The sequence below is a fragment of the Macaca mulatta genome, chromosome 2 (genome assembly GCF_049350105.2).
Source record: "Macaca mulatta isolate MMU2019108-1 chromosome 2, T2T-MMU8v2.0, whole genome shotgun sequence".
In the NCBI taxonomy this organism is placed as follows: Eukaryota; Metazoa; Chordata; class Mammalia; order Primates; family Cercopithecidae; genus Macaca; species Macaca mulatta.
This window is the reverse complement of record NC_133407.1, coordinates 43410372-43436192: the sequence shown is the minus strand read 5'-3', so window position 1 is coordinate 43436192 and position 25821 is coordinate 43410372. Positions and strand designations below refer to the sequence as shown.

The 25821-nt window shown below is 41.2% G+C and overlaps 1 protein-coding gene across 1 annotated transcript in view; it reads right to left on the bottom strand.

Annotated features, from left to right (window-relative positions):
• Nucleotides 1–25821, bottom strand: part of CLSTN2 (calsyntenin 2) — a 651167-nt gene that overhangs the window by 142212 nt on the left and 483134 nt on the right. The window contains exons 3-5 of the mRNA XM_015132004.3: nucleotides 22395–22590; nucleotides 21450–21658; nucleotides 5297–5446 (exon numbers count right to left, since the gene is read on the bottom strand). Of these exons, the coding sequence (XP_014987490.2) occupies nucleotides 5297–5446; nucleotides 21450–21658; nucleotides 22395–22590 (555 nt within the window). The remainder of the gene's footprint in view (nucleotides 1–5296; nucleotides 5447–21449; nucleotides 21659–22394; nucleotides 22591–25821) is intronic.

Genomic DNA, 25821 nt, shown 5'->3' with positions numbered 1-25821 from the left:
ACAAATAATGAATACAATATCTGACTTGCAACAATAAAAGGGAAAATGTATCAAATCAGTGTTGAAGACAATCTTTCAGCTTGAAACATCGAAAAAGATGGGCCAAGGGATTAAAAAGAATAAAGGAAAGCATAAACATGGGATGCATTTCTCCAAACAGCATAACGTAAAATAAAATAAAAACTAAACAAACAAAGGAAAAACCCCCAAACTACCAACTGAATTATAAATGATCCTCTAAAGGACAGGTCAGTGCCCCTGTGAGGAGGGTTCAGCAGGGACATGTGGCTAAGCTCAGTCGCTGGCTGGGCCCACTGCTGTTACTGCCACCCTCACCTTGACAACCTCCAAAGGTACTACATCCTCTGCAGTGCTCTGGTCCATAAAGGGATGCAGGTCCTTCTCCAAGTCATCATAGCACGCACAGGCCCAGGCTTGGGTAATTTCACTCAGTTGACAAGAGGGAAACACTAAGAAGACCAAACTGGGTCCAATATATAGTGCTCGGGTGATGGGTACACCAAAACCTCACAAACTACCACTAAAGAACTTACTCATGTAACCAAATACCACCCATTCCCCAAAAACCTACGGAAGTAAAAAGTATAAAAGAAATTAGAGAAAGTTTAGAAACACTCAACTTCAGACATGTGCAACCTGGGATCCCCACAAGGCTATCTAGCAGCCTGTTTAGAGGATTCTTTATCTCTGGGAGTATCTGTAGCCCTCTTCTTACTCTATGTGTAATGATATCCATGCCCAAGCCCTCCAATATCAAGCACATGTATCCAGGAGACTCAAATCTCCATCTCTAGCACATACCTTTCTCCTAAGCATCAGATGTGAAAATCCCACTGCCCACTAGACATCTCTGGCACCTCGCATTGATCTTTTCTTTAAAATGGACTCTTTAGCTGCTGCAGATAACTCCTCCTCCTTCCATGTCGCCAGCTCAGTGACTGGCACCATAATCCATCTGGGGGCCCATGTGCCCAATGGGAGAGGCAGACCTATCCTTCTCTTCTTTATCCAGTTTGTCTACCAGGGTCTGCTGAGTCTATCTACTATTTCTCAAACCTGTTCCCTCTCTCTGCCTCTCTCTCTCTCTTTCTCTCTCTCTCTCTCTCTTTATATATATATATATATATATATATATATATATATATTTTTTTTTTTTTTTTTTTTTTTTTTTTTTTTTTTTTTTGAGACAGAGTCTCACTGTGTCGCCCAGGCAGGAGTGCAGTGGCACAACACGGGCTCATTGCAACCTCCACTTCCCAGGTTCAAGTGATTATCCTGCCTCAGCCTCCCAAGTAGCTTGGATTGCAGGCATGCAACACTATGCTTGGCTAATATTTTGTATTTTTAGTAGAGACAGGGATGCACCATGTTGGCCAGGCTGGTTTCAAACTCCTGGCCTCAAGTGATCCACCTGCCTCAGCCTCCCAAAGTGCTAGGATTAAAGGTGTGAGCCACGGCGCCCGGGCCTGTTCCCTCTTTAAATGATGCTTTGTAGACAATAGCTCATCCACTAACTGTGGAAAATATCATATAAGACAATAAATAGTAAAAATAAAAACAGTACTCTTAGAACTCAAACAGGCTATCTAGTTCCACGATGACTCCTTACTTATTCTTTCTTGCTGGGTCCCATATAACATCAGGTAACCATAGGTCCTTACTATGAGGACAACACTCAAAACCTCTCCTTCCCATCCTAACTACTCTACTAAGACCCTGCCCTTGAAGACTTCAAAGATAGCTTTTGTAAGTCATCTCCTTCTTACTCCCTTAAGACAGTCAGTGCTATAACTAAATGTTTGTGTCCTTTCCAAATCATGTTAAAACCTAATCCATTTACAAAGTGCAGGATTCACCCCATACTGGCTCCATGAAAAGCCAAACCTTTCCCCCAAGGCATCTGATGCCCACTCACAGTAAGGGGCAGTCTGCATCATCTGCAAGTAGCAAGCAAGCCAGTAAAACATGGTTCATTCCAGTTTGCTCTGCACAGCTGGGAGAAGGGGCAGGACAAGAGACACACAACTCAGACCAGTTGTGGTCAGTTCTTCCCTGGAGAAAGGTGAACTTCCAGTTAAGAGGCTACAACCCTGGATATAAGACAGAATAGGCCCCAAGATGAGCGAGTAAGAAGAGTTCAGCGTTGTCCAAGTGGAGGAATGAAGTGAATTCATAGGCTGGGAGGAGGAGAGGAGGTTCCTCTCTAGGTCTAGGAGCTGGGACAGGAATGGTAGAAAGGTCCTGTAGCCTGCTCTACATACCAGAGAGCCTGGAGGGCCTGTCTATGATCTGGAAGCCTACTGGAGCAGTGACTGAGAGAGAGGACATCCCAGATTCTGGCTCTGGATGCCAAACACAGTTTGGCAGTTTGAATTCTTGTACCTGTTCTAAGTCATTTCCCTTTAGGCAGGAAGGAATTGCAAGGGGTAAGCTGGAGGGAGAAGATTAAGGATGAAGAATTCATTGTCAGCTTCTGCCACCACAGCTGTTGGGAATCACGCTCAAAATCCTAAGGAAATTGAACACTCAAACAAAGGATCCTTAGCAAAGCAGTTTTACTTCTGTGCAGAGGGGTGCTTCTCCTTGGCCAGTCGCCAGGAGACCACACCTGAACAAAGGGGCAGGAAAGCCTTTATTCCTGACGCATGTCCTGCCCCTGTACCCTCTCCCCATTGGCTGGGGTCGGGTTGCACAATTTGAACTAATCCTGGATGGGTAAACATTTGAACTTTCTTTAGATAGGGTGGGCACATAAGGGAGAGAGGGGAAAAGGGGAAAGGGTGTCTGCAATGAGCTAGAGAGCTAGTCTTCTTTCCAAATAAGGAAAGGAATGTGAGCTGGTACTGATAAGCCTGGTACTATGGCGTGTCTGGGCATGTAGCAAAGGCAGAAAGGAAAAAAAGAGAAAAAGGAAAAAGGGGTGGGGGAGTACTATGAATTAAAGAATAAAGTATTGATCAGGCTATTTGAAGAGAAACCTCATCATAGCCCACACAGCTAAGGCAGGGAAGCCACCATGAAGTAGCTGATTCTGATGTTACATGTGTTTAAATCATTTTGCCTATCAATGGATGCAGGGAATTGCCTCTTCCCTGCTTTCTTTATTCCACAGAAAGGTACATTTTTTAAACCAAAGTTTTGCTGACCATTCCTCCATCGTTAAACACTTGCTAAGTGCCTGCATCATGTCTGACTCTGTGCTGGGCACTGGAGACACAACAGCAAATGGGCACCAGCCTTGCCCAACAAGGTTTGTCCGGACTGCAAACAGCAGTGTGCACTACAGGGTGGTGCTCAATACATTCTTCGCATGTAGAGTTAAACACTGTGACCAGGTTTTTCCTTGCATACATTTAATAAGTACAAATTCTGTCAGGAAATTACATTTAAATATAGGAATAAAAATGTAATCACAAACCTGTAGGTGCCTCATTTGTCAAAGTCAAAGAAACATTGGGACTATTCTCCTGATAGAGCTGTGTGTTTTGCTTTTCCCACTTAAATTCTCATTGTGAACATATTTCATGCATAGAGAGTTTATACATTTTTTCCAGGTTTTCTCTTCAAAGGCCACACCTTCACTGGAGCTAATCCCCATGAGTTAAAAACAAAACAAGGTGAGTTCTTCTTAACTCAGATACCTTTTATTTCATTCGTCCATCCATTCATTCATTCAATGACTATTTTCTTGAGCACCCACCACTGGCACTAGACACCGCACCAAGCTTGAGAAATTCAGTGGTGAACAAGACAGAAGTCTGTCTGCAAGGTCCTTGGGTCTAGTGAATTATACCAATCAGAGCTCAGGCTCCCCGAGGTTGGGAAAACAAAGTTTCCCACTCTGGCTTGTCCTTCTTTCTATGTCTCTTCCTTGATCCTAGCAGACTGACATAAAGATGACTCTGCTTTGTTCTTTATCTCTCATGTGCCTTACCTGTGGTTCCTCTACTGAGCATTTCATCTTTTCTACTTTGTTCAAAGGCAAACAACTCTGGCTCTCTCCAGAGGTGGGTTAAATTACCCCTTTCGATCTTTTCAGTTTTAAGTTTAAGGGAGATCAAGTTGTTCAAGGGAGGAGCGCTTTGAGAACTGCCTTCTGAGGGGAATGATGTCAGGCAGCTTCTCAGACACAGGTGTCCTTACTTTGTACCATGATGTCCTGCCAATCTGACCCTGATGAATTGGATTAGGAATGAATAACTGAATAAAAAGCAGTCATTCAAAGACTGACGAGAGATTTATAGGGTGGTCTGGCATCAGTCTTCCCTACATGGATGTGAGTGACTAATATCAACTCTTTCTAGGGAATTTAAGAATTAAAGATAGCAGAGAGAGACAGAGAGAGAGAGAGGGGCAGAGAGACAGAGAGAAAATATGAGAATATAAGGGGGAGGCAGAAGCTTAAAGACACACCAAAAGAAGGCAATACTCAGAAATGAAGCACTTTATGAGTTATGAGTAAGCAATAGCCTGCAGCATCTTCAACACATGAAGTAGAGACAGGGAGTCATTGGGCCACCAAAATAATGGTGCAGAGATAATTCTAGAATCCCTGCTCAGCCACCAGATCTATTAGCATTACCACTAAAGCTATTATTATTCCACAAATCACTCAAATCTCTGTAAGGTCCATCTATGCAGCTGTCCTCACCTTCCTTACTTGCCCTCAGTTCAGTGATAAACTCTATTATCTAAGGGCGACCTAAGCATTTAGTTTTCCTTGCATTTTAAAAGAGCTAAACTGACAAAAAAATCCACCTCCATCAAAAGCCATTGCTTCTTTATTCCCAGAGTCAACATTTTATATACTCCCTAATCCAGAGGCTGGATTCTGGGTCTCCCGCCTCTGCCTGTGTGCACTCTGTGTGAGCACAAAGAACACGATGACTTTCCCTAGGTGTTGATCCGTGATGTAAAACTTGAAATGCATTAGGTAGACTCAGCACCCTAGGGTAAAGTGAATAGGCTTGCTGGCAATTTCTCCTACATGCTGTGAGATAATTTCTATTGATCAAAGATGTCATGAGATTTGAGAAAGGGAGCACTGGACAAACAGGGCGCATGAGGTTAGAGGAGATGTCTATGACATTCTCAGCTGAAAAATGGGGATAATATATTACCTAAGAGTTGTGAGAATAAGCAAGCTACCTTATTTCTCACAGCAAAGTAACTACACTTAAAAAAGTTGTGTGTTGTGATGATTTGAGAACAAGTACAGCACTTTCTATACACCAGACCATGCTGCCTTCACACAAGACTGATAAAACAGGCCCACCTTGCCAGCCAGGCTTGCAAACTGGCTTCACATCCACCTGCACCAGGGTGTCCTGAGCAGCGGGCTTCTGTCCACAGTCGTAGGCGGTCACCAGGATCTCATACTGGTGTTGTTTGTCATAGCTCAGCTTCTCAGTGTTCCTGATGTTGCCTGAGGAACAGAGATGTTCAAAAGCATTTCAGCTCGATTTAATGACACTGTACTTCTCACAAATCTCTTCTCCACTCCACCCACCTTCACAGAAAGAAAGTGACCCTTTTCCTTATCTCTTTGTAAAAACAAGGGCAAACAGGAGCATGGCTCCACTTGCAGCCTGCTTATGCTTTGGTAGCAAATTCCTGGGAACCCACTGGCTGAAGCCACGTAGCCGTGCAATAGGACTGCCAGGGAATTTCGAGTGCACGCCTGGAATCCAGCTGGCTTGTGTTTATAAGTAATGGGCTGCCAGAAGACTTACTCCTAAAGTACAGCCATGTGATTGTGTCCCTGACGTAGGGCAAAGACCATTCATCTGCAAGGATATCTCTGGGAAAAAGATGGAATTCAGAAAATGTCCTGACACATATTTTTTCACATCTGGGCTTGTCGCCAGGAATGTTCACTGCCTCATCTCACATTATTTTGCTACCAAATAGGAAGTAAGATCAATGAGAAAACGTGTGACCTCCTTCTGAAAGTGACACAGAATAACACACTTCTTGCCCCGAAGAAGACATTTTTCTTCTCTAAGAGATACCAAGTAATTTTTTTTCAGAGTTGTTTGTGTGCTTTTGTTTCTGTGCGTTTCATATTATGGTTCTGAAATAAATATTTGGTAATTAATGAGCAAAATTTTAATTCATTATTTTTTGCTGAAATACAATTTTAGTTCCAGAGAACTAATAAAGACCTAAAATGCATTTAATACTTTTAAGCTTTTAATTCTAAGAGATTAAAGTATTTTGCTGAGAATAATTTCATTCCTATTACATTTTTTCTGGTGGCAGAGTTGACAGCAAATTAGAACTCAAATGTTATCATCTTTTACCAGAAACTAAATTTTAAACATTGAAATCAAAAAACAAATCAACAAAACAGGCCGGGTGCAGTGGCTCACGTCTGTAATCCCAGAACTTTGGAAGGCCTAGGTGGGTAGATGGCTTGAGGACATGAGTTTGAGACCAGCCTGGCCAACATGGTAAAACCCCATCTCTATTTAAAAAAACAAAAATTAGCCAGGTGTGGTGGTACACATCTGTAGTCCCAGCTACTCAGGAGGCTGAGGCACAAGAATTGTTTGAACCTGGGAGGTGGAGGTTGTAGTGAGCAGAGATTGCAGCACTGTACTCCAGCCTGGGTGACAGAGCAAGACTGTCTGAAAAAAAAATAAAATAAAATAAACAAAGAGGGAACGGCTGACCCATATATATGTGTATTTTTTGAGAGCGAGTCTGGCTCTGTCACCCAGGCTGGAGTTCAATGGCATGATCTCGGCTCACTGCAACCTTCCACTTCCTGGGTTCAAGTGATTCTCCTGCCTCAGCCTCCCGAGTACTGGGACATGCCTGGCTAATTTTTATGTTTTTTTGTAGAGATGGGGTTTTTGCCGTGTTGGCCAGGCTGGTCTTGAACTCCTGATCTTAGGTGATCCACCTGCCTCATCCTCCCAAAGTGCTAGGGTTACAGGCGTGAGCCAACACACCCGGCCTGACTCAGGTGTATTTTTATATTTCATCAAAACTAAAGAAAAATTACCTAAATGAGCTTTCTTCTATTCTAACTGCTGTGTATTGTTTATGCATATTGAGAGAACATGGAATGAAACAAGAAAGCTTGGAAAGTTAGAAAATTCAAGTAATTCTTTAAAGATCAGAAAAAAAAAAAAAAAAGGTCCACAATTAGGCAATATTAGTGAAACAGTATTGGCACCAGGCCATGAGCAGGTGCTGCACATGTGAATCTATGTGAGGCTGGGAGGAGCAGGAAATGGGAAGTAGGAGGAGCAGATGCTGACTGATGTCTAGGAGGGAATACGAAGTTGCCCAAGACACTGGATCAAGAGTTAGAATAATCAGCCGGGCGCAGTGACTCATGCCTGTAATCCCAGCACTTTGGGAGGCTGAGGTGGGCGGATAACGAAGTCAGGAGTTCAAGACCAGTGTGGCCAACAAGGTGAAACCCTGTCTCTACTAAAACTACAAAAATTAGCTGGATGTGGTGGCAGGCACCTGTAATCCCAGCTGCTTGGGAGGCTGAGACGAGAGAACCACTTGAACCCGGGAGGCGGGCAGAGGTTGCAGCGAGCCGAGATCAAGCCACTGCACTCCAGCCTGGGCAACAGAGTGAGACTCCGTCAAAAAAAAAAAAAAAAAAAGAATTAGAATAATCTATTCTGCTATCTTCTCTGGACTATTTCTAAAAATATAGCTTCATCCACCAATATGAGATAGAATTTAGTTAACAAAGTCAGTCAAAAATATCTGAATAAAAACACGTTTGACGTGTTTCTAGCTTAGTGACTGGTGTTCGAAATCCCTTTCATTTTCCTCAGTTACTGTTTCCCTCTCAGTTCTGAGGGCCCGCACAGGTCTGGAGTGGCCCAGTATTGGTTGGTAACACTCCCCATGGATTCTGCTAACAAACTTACATGTGGTTATAGTTATCACAGGGGAGGAATTCTGTCAGGTGGAAGCACTATAATATAACCATGAGAAGTATATTTTCACAACATCACATTGAATTTTGAAAAAAAAAAATAACTTCCTTTAAAATTAAATGGCTCTCAAAAGGTACTCCTCTTACAAAAGGAAGACTCAGAGTTTACAATGTGTACAACATTAAGCAGACCAAACACTATTGATTATGGTAGAAAAATAAACACACAAGCTGAATCCTCAGCTCAATTTGTTGCAGCTCTACTTCCATAACAAGTCTTAATAAAACTGTCTGAGAAACTAATTTACCTTCTCCACTACCACCAACTTCGTGCATGTGAAAGTGAGTTTCAAAGCACAGAATTTAAAGCATTAGGTCAAAACTGAGGGTACAGTATTGTGACCAATTGTTGCATGGGAGAAGGTCATATTTCGATAAGATACACATTTAAAATTTTTTGAAAGCTCAGAAAAGTCACCTGTTTTGCGTCTGTTGCAATTGTATCTTTTTCTCCCATATTTGAATGATTTTTCTACCACTATCTTCTCAGGAGACCTAATCCCACAGTTAACCATGGTGAACATAAGTCCCTGGAGCTATTTCTCCAAATGAACTTGAGAAATTTACCTTTAAAGAACAACCAGTCCCTACCTTGCGTATTAGTTTAGGTATTTTTTTAAAAAAACTCTGGGAGAGTAGGGGCTGGGGGGATGAAACAGACGTACTGACCAACACTCTTCTAGTAGAATTTGAATTGGAACAACCTATCTGGAAAGCTACTTGGCAATATATGCCAGTCAGTTTGAAATTGCTCATACCTTTTGGGAGTGCAATTCCTTCTCCAAAAATTGATTCTAGAGAAATGATACAATTGCAGATATATGTGCAAATATGTTCATCTAGTATTTATTACACTGAAAAATAGCCTGACACTGTAAGGGAAGAGCTAAGTAGAACATCTACACATAAGATGGATTGTTGCTCAGCAGTAAAAGTGGTGATTATAAAGAATGTTTAAAGATGGGGAAAATACATGTAATTAAATGTTAAGTGAAAAAAGGGAGGACAGACAAATGCAAGGATATTGTGGTCCTAATTTTGTTTAAAAACTTTACAGAAAAACTATTGGTAATTTGGCAAACAATGGTTTAATGGTTAACTGTTAATACTGGTTACTTTGGCAGGATTATAGGTGACTTCATACTTTTCTGTGCTTTCTGAATTTCCCACACAAGGCATATAACACTTTTCCATTCATATGGGAAATAAACATTTTCATTCACTTTAAGAAGGAGCAGGCTTTAGAATACATTTGGCTCAGAAGCATGAGTCCTGTTATTCACTAGCGCAGCTTTCTGAGAGAGAGAGAGCCCAGCTGAGGCTGCTTGAAGACCAAACAATTGCTTCAAAGTAAAAAATCTGCCAAGTGGTAACTGGGTTTTGTTGAGAGCCTACCGCTCCCTCCTCTGTCATTCTCTAACATGGCTGAGTGGCTGCCTTGTGCCAGAGGCTCTAATATTTTGTTGGCATCAGTTTAGGTAACAATCACATTGCACAGGTACAATATTTAATTCCCATTTTACCGGTGAGGGTCTGAGAAAAAGTTCAAGTAACTTGTCAAAGACCACACACACACAGACACACACACACGAGTGATGGATGCAAGTGTGGTGTCCACCAATTTGCAGGATTTTTTTCTGGCTTTATGGAGGTATGATTGACAAATAAAAATTGTATATATTTAGGATATATGATGTGATGTTTTAATATATGTATACATTATTAAATGACTACCATGATCAAGCTATTTAACGTATGCATCGCATCACATTGTTACCTTTGTGTGTGTGTGTGTGTGTGTGTGTGGTGAGCTCAGTTGAGATCTATTCTCAGCAAATTTCAAGTATATAATACATTACCATTAGCTGTAGTCACCCTGCTGTACATTCTCCAGTATTTATTCATCTTATATTAATAACTAAAGTTTATATCCTATGATCAATATCTTCTCTTTTCCCCCACTCCCTCCCTAAACACTGGCAACCACGATTCTACTCTCTATTTCTATGAGTTCAACCTTTTAAGATTTCACATATAAGTGATATCATGAGGCATTTGTATTTCTGAGTCTGGGATATTTCACTGAGTATAATGGCCTTCAGGTTCATCCAGGTTGTTGCAAATGGCAGGATTTCCTTCTTTTTTAAGGTTGAATAATATTCCATTGTATGTGTGTATCTCCCACATATTTTTATCCATTCATCTGTCAACAGTCACTTAGGTTGCTTCTGCATCTTTGCTATTGTGAATAATGCTGCAATAAATATGGGAGTGCAACTATCTCTTCAAGATATTTATTTTTTTCCCCGCTGTGGATACATACCCAAAAGTGGAATTGCTGAACCTATGGTAGCTCTATTTGTAATTTTTTGAGGTACATTCATGCTGTTTTCTGTAATAGCTGCACCAATCTACATTTTCACCAACAGTCTGCAAGGAATCCCTTTTCTTCACATCTTCACCAATGCTTCTCCTCATGGACTTTTTGACGGTAATCATCCTAATAGTTGTGAGGTGATAGCTCATTGAGGGTTTGATTTGCATTTTACTGGTTGTTAGTGACATTGAACATCTTTCTGTATGCACGTTGACCTTCTTTGTATACCTTCTTTGGAAAAATGTCCATTCAGGTCCTTTGCATATTTTGAAATCAGGTTTTTTGTTTGTTTGTTTTTTTTTTTTTTTTGCTATTGTGTGTTATATGAGTTCCTTATATATTTTGGATAACTCTTTATTGCATATATGGTCTACAAATAATTTTCCCATTCTGTAGGTTGCCTCTATTTCGTTGAATGCTTTCTTTGCTATGCAGAGCTTTTTAGTTTGATGTTGTGCCACTTGTTTAATTTTGCTTTTGTTGCCTAAGCTTTTGCTATCAAATTAAAAAATCATTGCCACTATCAACGTCAAGGAGCCTTCTCCTTATATTTTCTTCTAGGGTTTTTATAGTTTCAGGTCTTATGTGTAAGTCTGTAATCCATTTTGAATTTATTTTTGTATATGGTGTAACAGAAGCATCCAATTTTGCTTTGTTTTGCTTGTGGATATCCAGTTTTTTTCAGTACTATTTATTCACAAGTCTGTTCTTTTCCATTGTGTATTCTTGGGGTCTTTGTTGAAAATTAGCTAACTACATATGTGTATATTTATTTCTGGGTTCTCTATTCTGCTCCATTGGTCTATGTGTCTGTTTTTATGACAGCTACATACTGATTTGATTACTATAGCTTTGCAATATAGTTTTATAGTTTGAAATCAGGAAATATAATACTTCCAGGTTTGTTCCTCTTGTTCAAGGTTGCTTTAGCTATTTGAGGTCTTTTGTGATTCTATATGAATTTTAGGATTGTATCTTCTGTTACTATGAAAACTACCATTGTAATTTTGATAGAGATTGCATTGAGTCTGTATCTTGCTTTGGGTAGTACAGACATTTTATTTTTAAATTTTTTTATTTTAATAGTTTTAGGGGTACAAGTGGTTTTTTCATTACATGAATTGTATAGTGGTGGTCTCGGATATTAGTGCACCTATCACCCAAGTAGTGTACATTGTTCCCAATGGGTAGTTTTTTTTACCCCTCCCCACTTCTCATCCTTTTCCTTCTGAGTCTCCAATGTCCATTATACCACCCTGTATGCCTTTGCACACCCATAGCTTAGGTCCCGTTTATAAGTGAGAATGTGCAGTATTTGGTTTTCGATTCCTGAGTAGAACACTTTAACAATATTGATTCTTCCAATCCATAAACATGGGATATCTTCTAATTTATTTGTGTCTTCTACATTTTCTTTCATCAATGTTTTATAGTTTTCTGTGTACATATATTTCACCTCCTTAAATTATTTCTAAGTATTTTATTTCTTTTGATGCTATCGTAAATGCATTTAAAAAATTTTCTTTTTTGGATAGTTTGTTGTTAGTGTACAAAAATGAAAATAATTTTTGTATGTTGCTTTTGTATCCTGCAACTTTTCTGAATTTATTTATTAGTTACAGCAGTCTTTGGTGGGGTCTTTGGGGTTTTCTCCATGTAAAATCATGTAATCTGCAAACAGATAATTTTACTTATTCCTCTCTGATTTGAGTACATTTTATTTCTTTTTCTTCCTTAATTGATCTGGATAGAACTTTCAGTACTATGTTGAATAAAAGTGGCAAGAGTGAGCATCCTTGTCTTATTCCTTACCTTTGAGAAAAAAGCTTTAAACTTTTCACCGTGGAGTATGATGTTTGCTGTGGCTTTGTAATATGCAGTCTTTATTGTGTTGAAGACATTCCTTCTATACATTATTTGTTGAGAATTTTTATCATGAAAGGATGCTAAATTTTGTGAAATGCTTTTTCTGCATCTATTGAGATATCATATGATCTTTGTCCTTCATTCTGTTAATGTAGTATATCACATTTATTGATTTGTGTATGTTGAACTTTCTTTGCATCCCAGGGCTAAGTCCCACTTAATCATGGTGTATGATCCGTTTAATGTGCTGTTGAATTTGGTTTGCTAGTATTTTGTTGAGAACTATTTTTGCATCTAAGCTCATCAGAAATATTGGCCTATAATTTTCTTTTCTTGTACTGTCTTTGTCTGACTTTGATGTCAGGGTAATGCCAGCCTGATAAGATGAGGTTGAAAGTGTTCCCTTCTCTTCAATGTTTTGGAAGTTTGAGAAGGATTAGTATTAGTTCTTTCAATGTTTGGTAGAATTCAGCTGTGAATCCATCAGATCCTGGGATTTTCTTTGATGGGATATTTTAAAAAACTATTATTATGAATTCAGTCTTCTTACTCATTATTGGTCTGTTCAGATTCTCATTTCCTTATTATTCTGTCTTGGTAGGTTGCATGTCTTTAGGAACTTATCTGTTTCTCCTAGGTTATGCAATTTGTTGGTATAAAAGTGTTCTTAGCAGTCTCTTATCATCCTTTGAAAATTATTTCAGTAGTATCAGTTGTAATGTCTTCTCTTTCATTTCTGATTTCATCTATTTGAGTCTTGTCTCTGTTTTTTTCTTAGCCTAGCTAAAGGTTTATCAGTTAGTTTATCTATTGAAAAAAATTTGGTGTTATTGATCTTTTATACTGTTTTCTACTGTTTCAGTCATTTCTGTTCTAACCTTTGTTATTTCCTTCCTTTTACTAATTCAGGGTTTAGTTTGTTCTTGTTCTAGTTCCTTGATGTATAACATTAGGTTATTTGAGATCTTTCTTCTTTTAAAATTTAGGTGTTTATTTCTATAACATTCCCTTTTAAAATGGTGTTTCCTACATCTGAAAAATTTTGACATATTGTGATTTCATTTTCATTTGCCTCAAGATATTTTTTAAATTTTCCTTTTGATTTCTTCTTTGACCCATTTGTTGTTCAGGACCACATTATTTAATTTCACATATTTGTGAATTTTCTAGTTTTTTGTCCTGCTATTGATTTCTAGTTTCATACCATCATGGTTGACAAAAATATGTTATATGATTTAAATTTTAAATTTAAGACTTTATGGCTGTAGTGAATACTTACAATTTCATGTTACCTTGGCATTCATTTTGAATATTAGTTAGACTTCCCCATACCAGAAGCAGGACTCAGTCACTCTTAACACAGTTTCCAGTTCTACATCTCCAAGTTTCTCTGTGTGGCTAATTCAAACAACTGCCTTATACAATAGCCTCCTGGTGACCAGTTCCTTATGGGACAGCTAGATACAGCCTACTTGCTTGGTCCTGCTGCCCACCATACTCTGCATGGACTGTGCAGATATGCCACAGTGACTACCTTTCAGTGAACATGTGACCTCCTAGAACTCATGCCTATTTGCTTTAAAGCCAACAATTAAAACTTCTCATGGGGTTGGTTGTGGTGGCTCACACCTGTAATCCCAGCACTTTGGGAGGCTGAGGTAGGTGGATTACCTAAGGTCAGGAGTTTAAGACCAGCCTGACCAACGTGGAGAAACCCCGTCTCTACTAAAAATACAAAAGTAATCAGATGTTGTGGTGCATGCCGTTAATCCCAGCTACTCAGCAGGCTGAGGCAGGAGAATCACTTGAACCCGGGAGGCAGAGGTTGTGGTGAACCAAGATTGCAGCATTGCAACTCCAGCCTGGGCAACAAGAGTGAAACTCTGTCTCAAAAAACAAAAACAAAAACAAAAACAAATCTCCCCATGGGTAATGTGTTTAATTAATGTTGTGAACTCAATAAAAACATTGGCCCATGGGTCTCTTTTTCTCTACCAGCCTGCACTTCCTGATCTCTGTGTGACCTGTAGGCATGCCATGTATTCCCAGAATCTGTAGGTACTAAAACCTTTTAAACTTTCACATTGTGGTTGTATCATTGAAGCTGTGCCCACAGCCTAATTTCTAATGGCAAAGCTGCCTCAAAGGGATCCTTGTGGGTGAATTCCCGTGCTGATGTTCTTTTGTCTGAGCTTCTGGTGGTTGCTGAGCACAGTAGCTACCAGCTAACTTGGTGGAGAAACTTGAAGAGTTTCATTGAAAACAATGACCTAACATGTGATCTTCCTGGAGACTGTTCTATGTGTATTATATATTCTGCTACTGTTTGATAAAGTGTTCTGTATATGTCTGTTAGGTCCATTTGGTCTAAAGTATAACAGTTCAAATCCAGTGTTTCCTTACTGATTTTATCTCTTGATGCTCTATCCATTGTTGAAAGCAGTTTCTTACTATTTTTCTATTGTTGTCCATTTCTCCCTTCAAATTTGTTAGTATTTACTTTATATGTTTACATGCTCTAGTGTTGGGTACACATATACTTACAATTGCTATATCTTCTTAATGATTTTACTTTTTTATTATCATATAATGACTTTCTTTGCCTCTTTTTGCAGTTTTTGACTTAAAGGCTATTTTGTTTGATATAAGTATAGCTACCACTGCTCTCTTTTGGTTTCCATTTGCACAAAATATTTTATCCTATCTTCACTTTTATTATTTGCATGTCCTTAAAAGTGAAGTGAATCTCTTGTAGGCATCATATAGTTGGGTCTTGTTTTATCCACTCTATGCCTTTTGATAGGTGCATTTAGTCCATTTACATTTAAAGTAATTTTTGATAGGTCAAGACTTAATATTGCTATTTTATCAACCTTTGCTGGTTGTTTGGTGATCTTTTGTTCCTTTCTTTCTCTCTTGCTGTCTTCCTTTGTGACTTGATAACTGTCTGTAGCAGTATGCTTTGATTCCTTTCTCTTTATTTTTTTGTGTATCTACTACAGGCTTTTACTTGGTGGTTACTGAGGCTTACATATTATAAAACATATTATGCTTGTACCAGTCTATTGTAAGCTGATAAAAACTTAACATGAAATGCACATACAAGCTTTGCACTTTTATTCCCCCCATTTTATATTTTTGTGCCACAATTTACTTTTTTATATTGTGTATTCATTAACAAGTCATTTTAGCTATAATGATTTTAATACTTTTGTCTTTTAGCCTTTAGAGTTACAAGTGATTTACGTATCACCTTAGCAGTATTTGAATATTTTGAATTTGAATATATACTGATCTTTACCTGTGAGTTTCATACCTTCATATGATTTTGTATTAACAAAAAGCATCCTTTTGTTTCAGCTTGAAAAACTCCCCTTATCATTTATTGTAAGGCAGATCTAGTGGCAATGAATGCCCTAAGCTTTTGTTTGTCTGAGAAAGTGTTTGTTTCTCCTTAATTTCTGAAAAATAGCTTTGTCAGGTAAAGTACCCTTGGTTGGTAGTTTTTTTTTCTTTCTTTTTCTTTCAGCGTCATAAATATATAATCCTATTCTTTTCTGGCCTGCAAGGTTTCTGTTGAGAAATCCATTGATAGCTTCAGTGAAGTTCCCATGTATATGATATATACTTTTTTTTTCTTTCTCTGCTTTCAAAATTCTCTGTGTCTTCAATTTATTGACAGTTTTATTATAATGTGTCATGGCAAAGTCTTTTGGGGTTGAACGTAATTAGAGAACTTTAAGCTTGAAGTATCTAGATGTCCATATATCTCCCCATATTTGAGAACATATCTGCCATTATGTCTTTAAATAAGCTTTCTACCCCTTTCTTTCTTTCTTAGCCATATAAATATCCCATAACATGAATATAAGCTCTCTTCATAGTGTTGCTTACATTATGTAGGCTTTCTTGATTTTTTTTATTCTTTTCATCTTTTTTGTCCTCTTACTGGACAACTTCAAATGACCTGTCTTTAAGTTTGCTTATTCTTTATTCTGCTTGGTTGAGTCAGCTACTGAAGCTCTCTATTCCATTTTTAAAATACAGTCATTGTATTCTTAAGCTCCAAAATTTGTTTGGTTCTTTTTATATTTTCTATCGCTTGTTGAACTTCTGGTATTGTTCTTCTATTGTTTTCCTGATTTAGTTAATTGTTTATCTGTGTTCTCTTGTAGGTCATTGAGTTTTTTAGAACAATTTAGTTCAAATTCTTATCAGGAATTCAATAGCTATTCTTTGGAGTTGGTTACTTACTGACAGTATATCGTGTTTCTTTGGTGCTACTGCATGTCCCTGATCCTTCATGATATTTGTAGTCTTGCGTAAGTGTGTGAGCATTTGAAGAAACAATCACCTTTTCCAGACTTTATGAACTGGATTCATTAAGGAAAATCCTTCACTTATGGGTAGGTGAGGGTGGGGAAGGGTAATGCTGGACAGCACTGTGGCACCATGCTTAGTGCCTAGTGTATGGTGGCTCCAGGTCTTGGAGAGGGATGCAATGTCTTATTGGTTCAGGAGCTGAGGTCTGTAACATTTGCAACTGTGTGTACCTTGGTGTGGCAAAGGCTGTGGGAGGTCCACAGTGTCTGACAGGACTGTAGGTATACTCAGTGGTGCCCTGGGTCCAGTGACAAAGGACTGGTGCACCCAGCAGGGGGAGTCAGGGCCATTGGTGTGTTCATACTCAGTTGTGGACATGCACATAATGGTTAGGGCTGGGGCAGAGCCAACTGTGGTTATATGGTGGCTGATGGCATGTACATACATGACTATAGCAGTCAAGGCTCATGGTATACATGTGTGCAATTGTAAGGACGAGCTGCAGGCACCCATGTGGTGGTGGGGGTCACCAATAGGAGTTAGGCCAGCTACATATGCATTTGCAGCTATGGGGATCAAGCTGGAAGTGTACGTGTATGCAGCTGCAGGGGTGAGCTGCAGGTATAAGCACAATGGTGGGAGCCAGGGACAAAAGTTGGGGTTTGCACGTGTACAGCTGTAGGAGCCAGGGCTGGGGGTAAGAATGCATGTAGGCACAGAAGCCAGATGCAGACATATTTTCAGCTGTTAGAGCTGGTAATGGGAGTTGGGGCCAGCTGCTCAGGTACACACAGCCAAGGGGTTAGTCACAGGTACACACGTCGTGGTGACAGATGGATATCTGGCTGGAGCCCAGGCCGTTTTGGGGCATACGTGTAGTGGCTTCCCTGAGTTCCTGGGTTGGGGTGTCTATAATGGCAGCACTAGGGAAGCTTTGGGGAGAGGAGAAGAAGAGAGGTGGTAACTCAAGCACCTAGAAACTGCAAAAGTGAAAAACTGTGGGGTCCTCAGCAAAAATTGTGAGGGGCCCCTGTGGCTGTACTGGTTGTTGGTTTCCTCAGTGGCAGAAGCTGCTGAGTTCCATAATAGTAAACATTGTGGGCTCCTTGGCAGTGAAAACCAGTCAGGGGTGTGTGGTGGCTGTGAGGCTGTCAAGATCCTGAGGGTAGAAGACAGCTGGGGTCCTATGCAGAGCAGCCACTGGGGACCCTGGTGGCTCCTGCGACATTGCTGATACTGATAGCACCATGCTTCTTTGTTCCCAGATGTCTCCAAATGTCTCAGTCACGCTGATCTCCCCAGCTATTTGGGGTGGGGTGAAACTGAAAGAGGTCCTTTGGGGGAGTGTCCTGAAATCTCAGGAAACTGGTTGTTCATCCCATTATGTTTTCTCTTCAAGGGTAACTTTTGAGCTAAGGAGTTCTCTCTCTGTGCTAAGCAATGCTGGTCTGGGGGATGAGCTGATGCATGCAAGATGAAACTGTTCTTCCTACTCTTTTTGTGCAATTATTCTCATTGTTTTTCTTACACTGTGTTGCTGTATCTTCTCAACTGGACTCCTGAGCTCTCCTACAGCTATTTTCTTTCATAGATAGCTGTCTGATTGTACTTTGTGGAGGAATGAAGGCTGGGATCTCCTTCTCTGCCTTTTTGCTGACATTGCCCCATACTTTGTGTTTGCAAACTTAAACACCACTGCCATGCACTCTGTAAGTTATCATCAAGGAGGTGTGATCTGATGGAAAGGCCTTGGGGCTCACACTCAGGAGACCCGGGTTGAGTCCTAGCTCTATCACCACTGTGACAGTGTTATTAGGCTAGCTCTTTATGTTTTAGGATTCAATTTTAAGGACCCAAGCTCTGCTTATCTCAGAAAAACTAGCTAGCAGATGAGGCCATCTCAAATAGATCCAGAACTTTCCAAGAGGAAGGTGATATGATGCACTCATAGCTACCTGCTCATAATTTAAGCCTGGTAAAGAAATCTCATGTCCCAATCACCCAGGTAAATATTTAATAACTGTGGCACCATTAATTGAATGCTCTCTGTATGTCAGATACCCTGCAGCAAACATTATCCCCACACACTGCTTCTCCTTGAGTACTCACAACCCCACAATGAGGTAAGGACTGATAATGCCATAATTTCATACGGAGGAATTCAAAGGGAGTCTGAAGGCCTCTGGCAGGAACAGGGTGAGTCTCTGGTTAAAGCCAGGTCAGGCTGACTCCACACTGTGTCTTCTATTCTCCCTGCTGCTATTCTTTACCCCACAAGCAAAGAGCCTGGAAGGTTGGAGGGGACAGGAGACATCTATCTGAAGCCATGGGGCAGGGGAAACCTAGGCCTCGATGAGCAGGCTCTAAATTCAGCAGCACTTTCCCTATGAGCATGCAAAATGCTTCTTCAAGGAGCCAGAAAGGTCGCTCAGAGAAACTGATGGATAAGAGCCAATTGGGAAGCTCATTAGAATGGGAGCCGTCTCTGTGTCTGCCCCTTGGTCCTGCTTCATTACCTGGAGGACTGCTTCTGTACACCTCGCTATCAGGGGCCCACACTCCCTGAGAGTGCCCATTATCCTCTTCATCTTAGATTGTAAACCAGCATCAGAGGCACAAACCTGGCAAAGGCCCATTACTCACTTTTAATGAGACAGCCAGGGAAATAAATTGGCATATGTTAGCAAAATGGCTCATCAAGGTGAGTAATTATCTTCATGACTGGGGCAGTTTACCCTCCAAAGAAAGAATTTGCATCTCATCTCTCACTGAGCTGTGGCTCTTCAGAACTAGGGCAGGAGGCCAAGTAGAGTTTGACCACTGAGCACAGACACCTCCACTTGTCTAGTTTTGCTATTCACCATGGACTTGTCACTCCCCAAATTCCAAAGCTTTTATGGAATACGCTGCGCAACTGATTATATAGAAAAAGAAACCCAGAGGAGACAAATACAAAGAAGTTGTTCTATATTTTATGGAGCGGTGTGTGCCCATGTGTGCCTCTGTGGTGGGGACAGGCTAGCCATTTCACAGAGCCTGTGGGAGAAACTACCAGGGAATGGTTCTGACAGGCTCTACTAATTAAAATTACCTTCTTCTTAGTTTTGAGCCAAACTTCAATTAAAGTCCTATATTTCCTCCTTTACTTGCTTGTGCATTGACATTGTGGCCTGTACAATTATCTCATGGTGTCCAGGTATGTAATTGTCTTTTCCCCATGTTTTAGCATTTTAGAGGGAAATTATCTTATTATTTTTTCTGTCTTATGAATATTAGTTCTGTCTTCCCAGACTGATCCGAAGCTACTTAAAGACAGGGATGAGAGTGTCTCCTTGGCTTCTAGCCCCTATGGCATCTGCCGCAGTCTCAGGGTGCAGAAGACAGTGACATAAAGTAAGTTTCTACCTGGTCTCAACATCAAGAAGTGTTGGGTTTCTCCTGAAGGTGTACAAGCAGGTGGCTGAGGCTATTTTCCTCTAGACATTGGCTATCAGGAGGTACAGAGCTAATTTGTTGCCCAACCCTGGTTCATGGCATGCTTTGTGCACCAACTTCACCCTTGGTGCCACTGGATTTTCTATTTTTTTCCACTAGATGATGAGCTGTATGTGGACAGGCCCATGTCTATTTTGAGTTCCACTCTATCTCCTTTCCAGTATTCAGCACCATGCCTGGCACTCAATAATTACAGAGTGAATGGAGTTTGAATTTGGCAACTTTTGCGTCTTTGTGTGCTACTTAAATCTTATTGGAAACAAAGTAGGAAGAACATACAAACACCCACAAACTCACACTAATAATTAAACAATGTACTTGGCAAATAATTACACTTGATTTTAGCTGTTGAAGGTGTTGGAATTTACAGTTAAAGTGGGCTGAGTTGTTGGGCCTCTGGTTGTGGTGTTTATACTACAATGAGTTTTCTATTCGTGGTGATGGGGAAATGTCCAAATGGCTTTATAGGAATGCTTTCAGTCTTGCTCAGTCTGGGATTGCATTATCATGGGAGGGTTCTTTCATTCTTCATTCTCACTGGGGTTGAAATTCTCAAAAAGGACATTGGCAAGAGCTTTATAAAATCCTAAATGAGGCTGGGCGTGGTGGCTCATGTCTGTAATCCCAGCACTTTGGGAGGCCAAGGTGGGTGGATCAGGTGAGGTCAGGAGTTTGAAACTGGCTGACCAACATGGTGAAACCCCATCTCTACTAAAAACACAAAATTAGTTGAGCATGGTGGTGCATGCTTGTAGTCCCAGCTCCTCAGGAGGCTGAGGCAGCAGAATCACTTGAACCCAGGAGGTGGAGGTTGCAGTGAGTGAAGATCACAACGTTATACTTGGGCGACAAGATCACGACATTGTACTTGACGCGACACTGTCGCTTGGGCTACAAGAGCAAAACTCCATCTCAAAAAAAAAAAAAAAAATCCTGAATGAATCTATAGTTTAGAAGGTACTTCAAAAGTCCCACCTCTTCTCTTAGCATCTCTTCATCTGGGGGCAATAGGGCTGGTATTACGACTTATTACATAGGAAAGAGACCCAGATACGGCCAAGCTGATGGCATGACTCACTTCTGGATGACAACTGGAAAATTTGACCAGGAAACCAACCATCTTCAGTATCCAGATGTGTGGCACCGTGAGTTGTACAGACTACATTGAGTGAGTAGGTTTCTGAGGTTTCCTGAGGGTGTTTTAGACATGGCAGGGCTGCTAATCAGATAAGGCCATTCCCTCAAGCATGGGACTGAGTTCTGGGTTATGGAGCTTAGACCAAACATGGCAAGGGAGGCATAACTTGCCAAGCACATTCAGAGCCCTGTTTGGGCCTTCAGAGTGGAGGTGGTGGATTTGTTTTCCTGATCCCACGGGGGTCCTCTGAGGATACTTACCATTTCTGTCGATGGCAAAAGGCACATCTGTGGTGACGATTTCATAGTTGCAGATCTGGCTGTACTGGGGGGAGCAGTCCTCATCAACAGCCTCCACCTGCAGAATGCTGTCATAGATCTTGCCCTCTGTCACAACAGCCTTGTAGGCTGGCTCTTTGAAGGTGGGAGCAAACTCATTGACATCCTTCACCTGGATATGGACCACGGCCCTGGGACCACACACAGAAAGGAAGAGATGGTGGTAAAGAAAGAGTCATACCAACCTCCTGCACCTCCTGGGGGCACTGACTGAGGTCCCAAGGCCAAGTGAAAGGAGAAACCACCAGCTGGTTGAAGCAGTTGTTTGAGTGTCCCATCCTCCCTCTCACTGGAGACTCTCTACTTGCCCTTGCTCTGACGCTGTGAGATGAATCCATCCCAGAGAGACTTTTATGCCCTTCCCTCTGCCCCAGCTTTAGGCAACAGGTTTACTGTTCATTCCTCCCTCTATTCATCCATTCCTTCATTCAGTAAGAATTTAACCCCTCTTACTCTGTTAGGCTCTGAGATAAACTTCATAAGGGAGAAAGCAGTGACAACCCACAGTGAAAAGTGCTGTGACAGAGAGCAGCTTCTAGCACTGCAGAGGCCCAAGGAAAGGTCCTGACCAGGTCTGCGGGGGTGGGTTGGCTTAGGGAAGGCTTTCTGGAAGAAGAGACACCTAAACGCAGACCTGAGGGTGAAACAGGAATATCTTTCAGTGAAGAAGAGGGAGTAGAATATTCCAGGTATAGAAAGCAGACTGTGAAGATGCCTGCATGGGACCAGGAAACTGGCGAACAGTTGAGCAAAGTTGGAGCACCATGGTGTGACAAGGGGGTAAACGTATCTGAAAAGCAGCATGTGAATGAAGTGGGGTGGGCAGGGGAAGGAGGGGCGTCCAGAGGGCTCTGTCAGGCCACTCACTTGTGTGACTTTTTCCAGGCCGTCTCGCGGGGCCCAGCACCACAGTCATAAGCCTGGATGATGAATGTGTACTCCTTCTGCAACTCACAGTCAATGGGGCTCCTGGCACGGAGCCGGCCCTCTCCTGATGTCTTGTTGAGCACCACAGCCTCAAAGGGCAGCTCCTGGCCATGTATCTTGAATGCACAGATTTCCCCTGCAGAAGAATGGAAAACAGTGAGTGGGAATACTGAGAACTGCCAGATTGAAGACAGTGCTTCCATTGGACCAGATTCACAAACTCAAACCCTCCATGCAATTTCTTCCATGCACATACTGTGGTCCCTGAGCTAGCACCATCAGCATCGCCTGGGATCTTCTCAAAAATACAGAATCCCAGGCCTCACCCAGACCTCCTGAACTGAATCTGCATTTTAACAGGATCCTCAAGTGATGGGTTTGCTCACTGATGCATGAGCAGCACTGCTTTTCTCTTTCCTTTACTCCTGGTTTAAACACTGCCTACATTACTGTAGCAAAATTCCCTCTACCTCCCCCACTTCTCCATTTTCTGTCTCCAGCTACCATTTCCCCTTCCAAACTACAGTTTTCTCTTTTGAAACAGTGGGAGTGAGTCTATGTGAGTTCCAGCGTTCCAGATCCCCTGTGGAGCCTGAAAAGCTAACATCTTATAGAGCTGAACATGTTGTGAAATTAACGCATTTCTCTCCTTCGGCTGGGTTAATGTTTATTATAACTATTTCCATGCATTAAAATTATAATGCCATGAGAATATCTCTTTTTTTCTCAATCAATGCATGTTTATTTATTAAACCCCAACTGCATGCAAGACCTGTAGTAAATGTCTTGAGAAGTGCTGAAAATTTGAGACATGTCCTCTTTCCCTATTGAGAAAATGTACAGACTTATTAGAGAAAAGAGTTCAGCTATAGGCTTCAAGGCACCAAAACAGAGGCCAAGAGCCCAGAGGCCTAGATTCACATTCCAGGCTTCCCAGTTACTAGCTGATTGACTTAAATCAAATGATACTGACTGTCTGGGCCTCTACTGTGTCATCTGTTAGATGGTCCCAGAGATTGTGGCGGGGTGGGGGGCATCTACCCTAAGACGCTCCAGCCCTGATCTGACACTGCCTCAGCTGCACTGCTGAGGCCAGGGAGGGGCAAGCAGGGTACCTAGGGTGCATCATTTAATGAGGCTTTGCTCTCAGGGTAACTCAGGCACCTTCTTGCCTCACCCTAGTCCAGGTCCTGCCCAACTATTCATAAGAGCTGACCCAGTGAAGAGAAGGGATGAGATGATTGCATGTTTGCTCTGCACTAGGCACCAAGCTTTGTACCCCTTCCCAGAGAACCTCATTTGACCTTCATAAGAAACATGCAAGTATTTTATATCAATTTATTCAAATTTTTTAAAAAGGAAGAGAAAAATCAGAAAGGTTAAATATTTGCTCAGTGTCATAGAGCTAAAGTTAAGTATTAAACCTAGGTATGGCTGATTCCTAAGTCCATGTACTCTACCCCACCACACCATCTCCAAACAGCCCCATAACTTCTAAGGAACCACCCCATGGATTGCCTGAAGAAACTGTCTATATTCCAGTTCAAGTCTCATTCAGGAAAGAAATCCTCTGATTTACATATAGGAATCATGCCATGATCTCTTACTAACAATGTTTTCCGATATGTTCAATCAATACCAATCTTACCTTTATGCTTTTCAAAAAAAATTTCATTGATCCTCAATTTCATTATTAACATTCCCTTTTCACTACTACCCCCATCTCCCATCCCCCTGCCACCACCCCTCCTAGCCATTTCTCAATGTACTTGTGGAATAAATGGACAAGACAGGTTATGGACCCGGTTCCATCAAGATGGGTAGTTCCCATTCACTTCTGTTTTCTGGGATCACTTGGCATTTCTGTACTGTGCAATCTGACACGTTCTGCAGCCTCTAGGGCAGGAGAATAGGGTTTCTCAAACTCTCAAGTTTAAATTCTTCTCTAAATTAGCAGGTTGAATAGACGAACCTCTAAAGTATCTGCCTTGTGATTCTCTCCCAAGATCAATGCCAATATGAGAATATTATCAACAAATGTGTCTAGACTGTTTCTGGGGCATTCTCTGGAGTGCCCAACCACTGCCATGGTTATAAGCTAATCAGACCATTTATCTTTGAAGACTCAAGTTAAACCTAGAATAGATGAGTGTAATCTTCTCTTGGAAAGATCTGATCACAACTAAAGTAGTTTTCAAGATGCAGAAATCCTTAACAATAGAAAAGGAGAGGAGAGAGGGAAAGAAGACAGAGGAGAGGAAAGAGGAGATACAAAGGGAAGACAAGATAAAGTTTAGGTGACATATTTCCATCTACGGAACAATTCAATTCAATAGAACTAATTTTTCTGAGAGCTAAGTCTCAGGCACTGTGCTAGGCCTGGGGACACAAAGACTAACATACCTTAAAATATAAGGCTGGTTTATCCTAAAGTACTTCTTACCTAGTAGAAATGACAGACAAGTAAAAAGGATAATACCTGACACTTGTGTTCTGGTTGCAAAAACATTCATTCATTTATTCATCCACCTCATAAATATTGATTCTTCTCATAAATATTTTTTAGGCACTATGTGCCAAGCACTGGTAAAGCAATAACAAACAAAAATAGATCCAGCCCTGACCTGTAAGTTGCTTGCAGTCTGGTAGGAAGGGAAATAAGCAGTCAAATAATCAGTATCTGAAAGAAGGATGGTGGTTGTGATGAATACATTGAAGGAGAGTTACGTGGTACTAAAAGTATTCTGACCTGGTCAGGCAAGGCAGGGAGGGTCTCCCTAAGAATGTGGTGGCTTAGCACCCTTCAGCAGAAAGGAACATGGTGAGTCCAAGGGACTACAGGTCCAGTGTGGCAGGAGTGGAGGCCGTGGGGCAGGGCCAGCTTCACAGGCATGTGACCTAAGAGCCATCCAGCGTCCTGTGCTCAGAAGCATCCTGAGCTTGGTTTTAATCTCTGCTGTCTCTGTCCTGATTTTTTTTTTTTTTAAGACGGTCTTGCTTTGTCACCCAGGCTGGGATGCAGTGGTGTGATCATAGCTGACTGCAGCCTCAAACTCCTGAGCTCAAGCAATCCTTTCAACTTAACCTCTTGAGTGGCTGGGGCTACAGGTGTGTGCTACTGACAACCAGCTAAGTTTTTTATTTTGCAGAGATGGGGGTCTCATTATGTTGCCCAAGCTGGTCTCGAACTCCTGGCCTCAAGCCATTTTCCTGTCTTGGCCTCACAAAGTTCTAGGATTACAGGTGTGAGCCAACGTGCTCAGTCTTGAAGTTCTTAATAATTTTATCTTAACCTCTGTTTTGTGAATAAAGTGTGATGGGACAATGGAGCATGTTATGAGCGGAGGAGAAGGCTGCAATATGCATG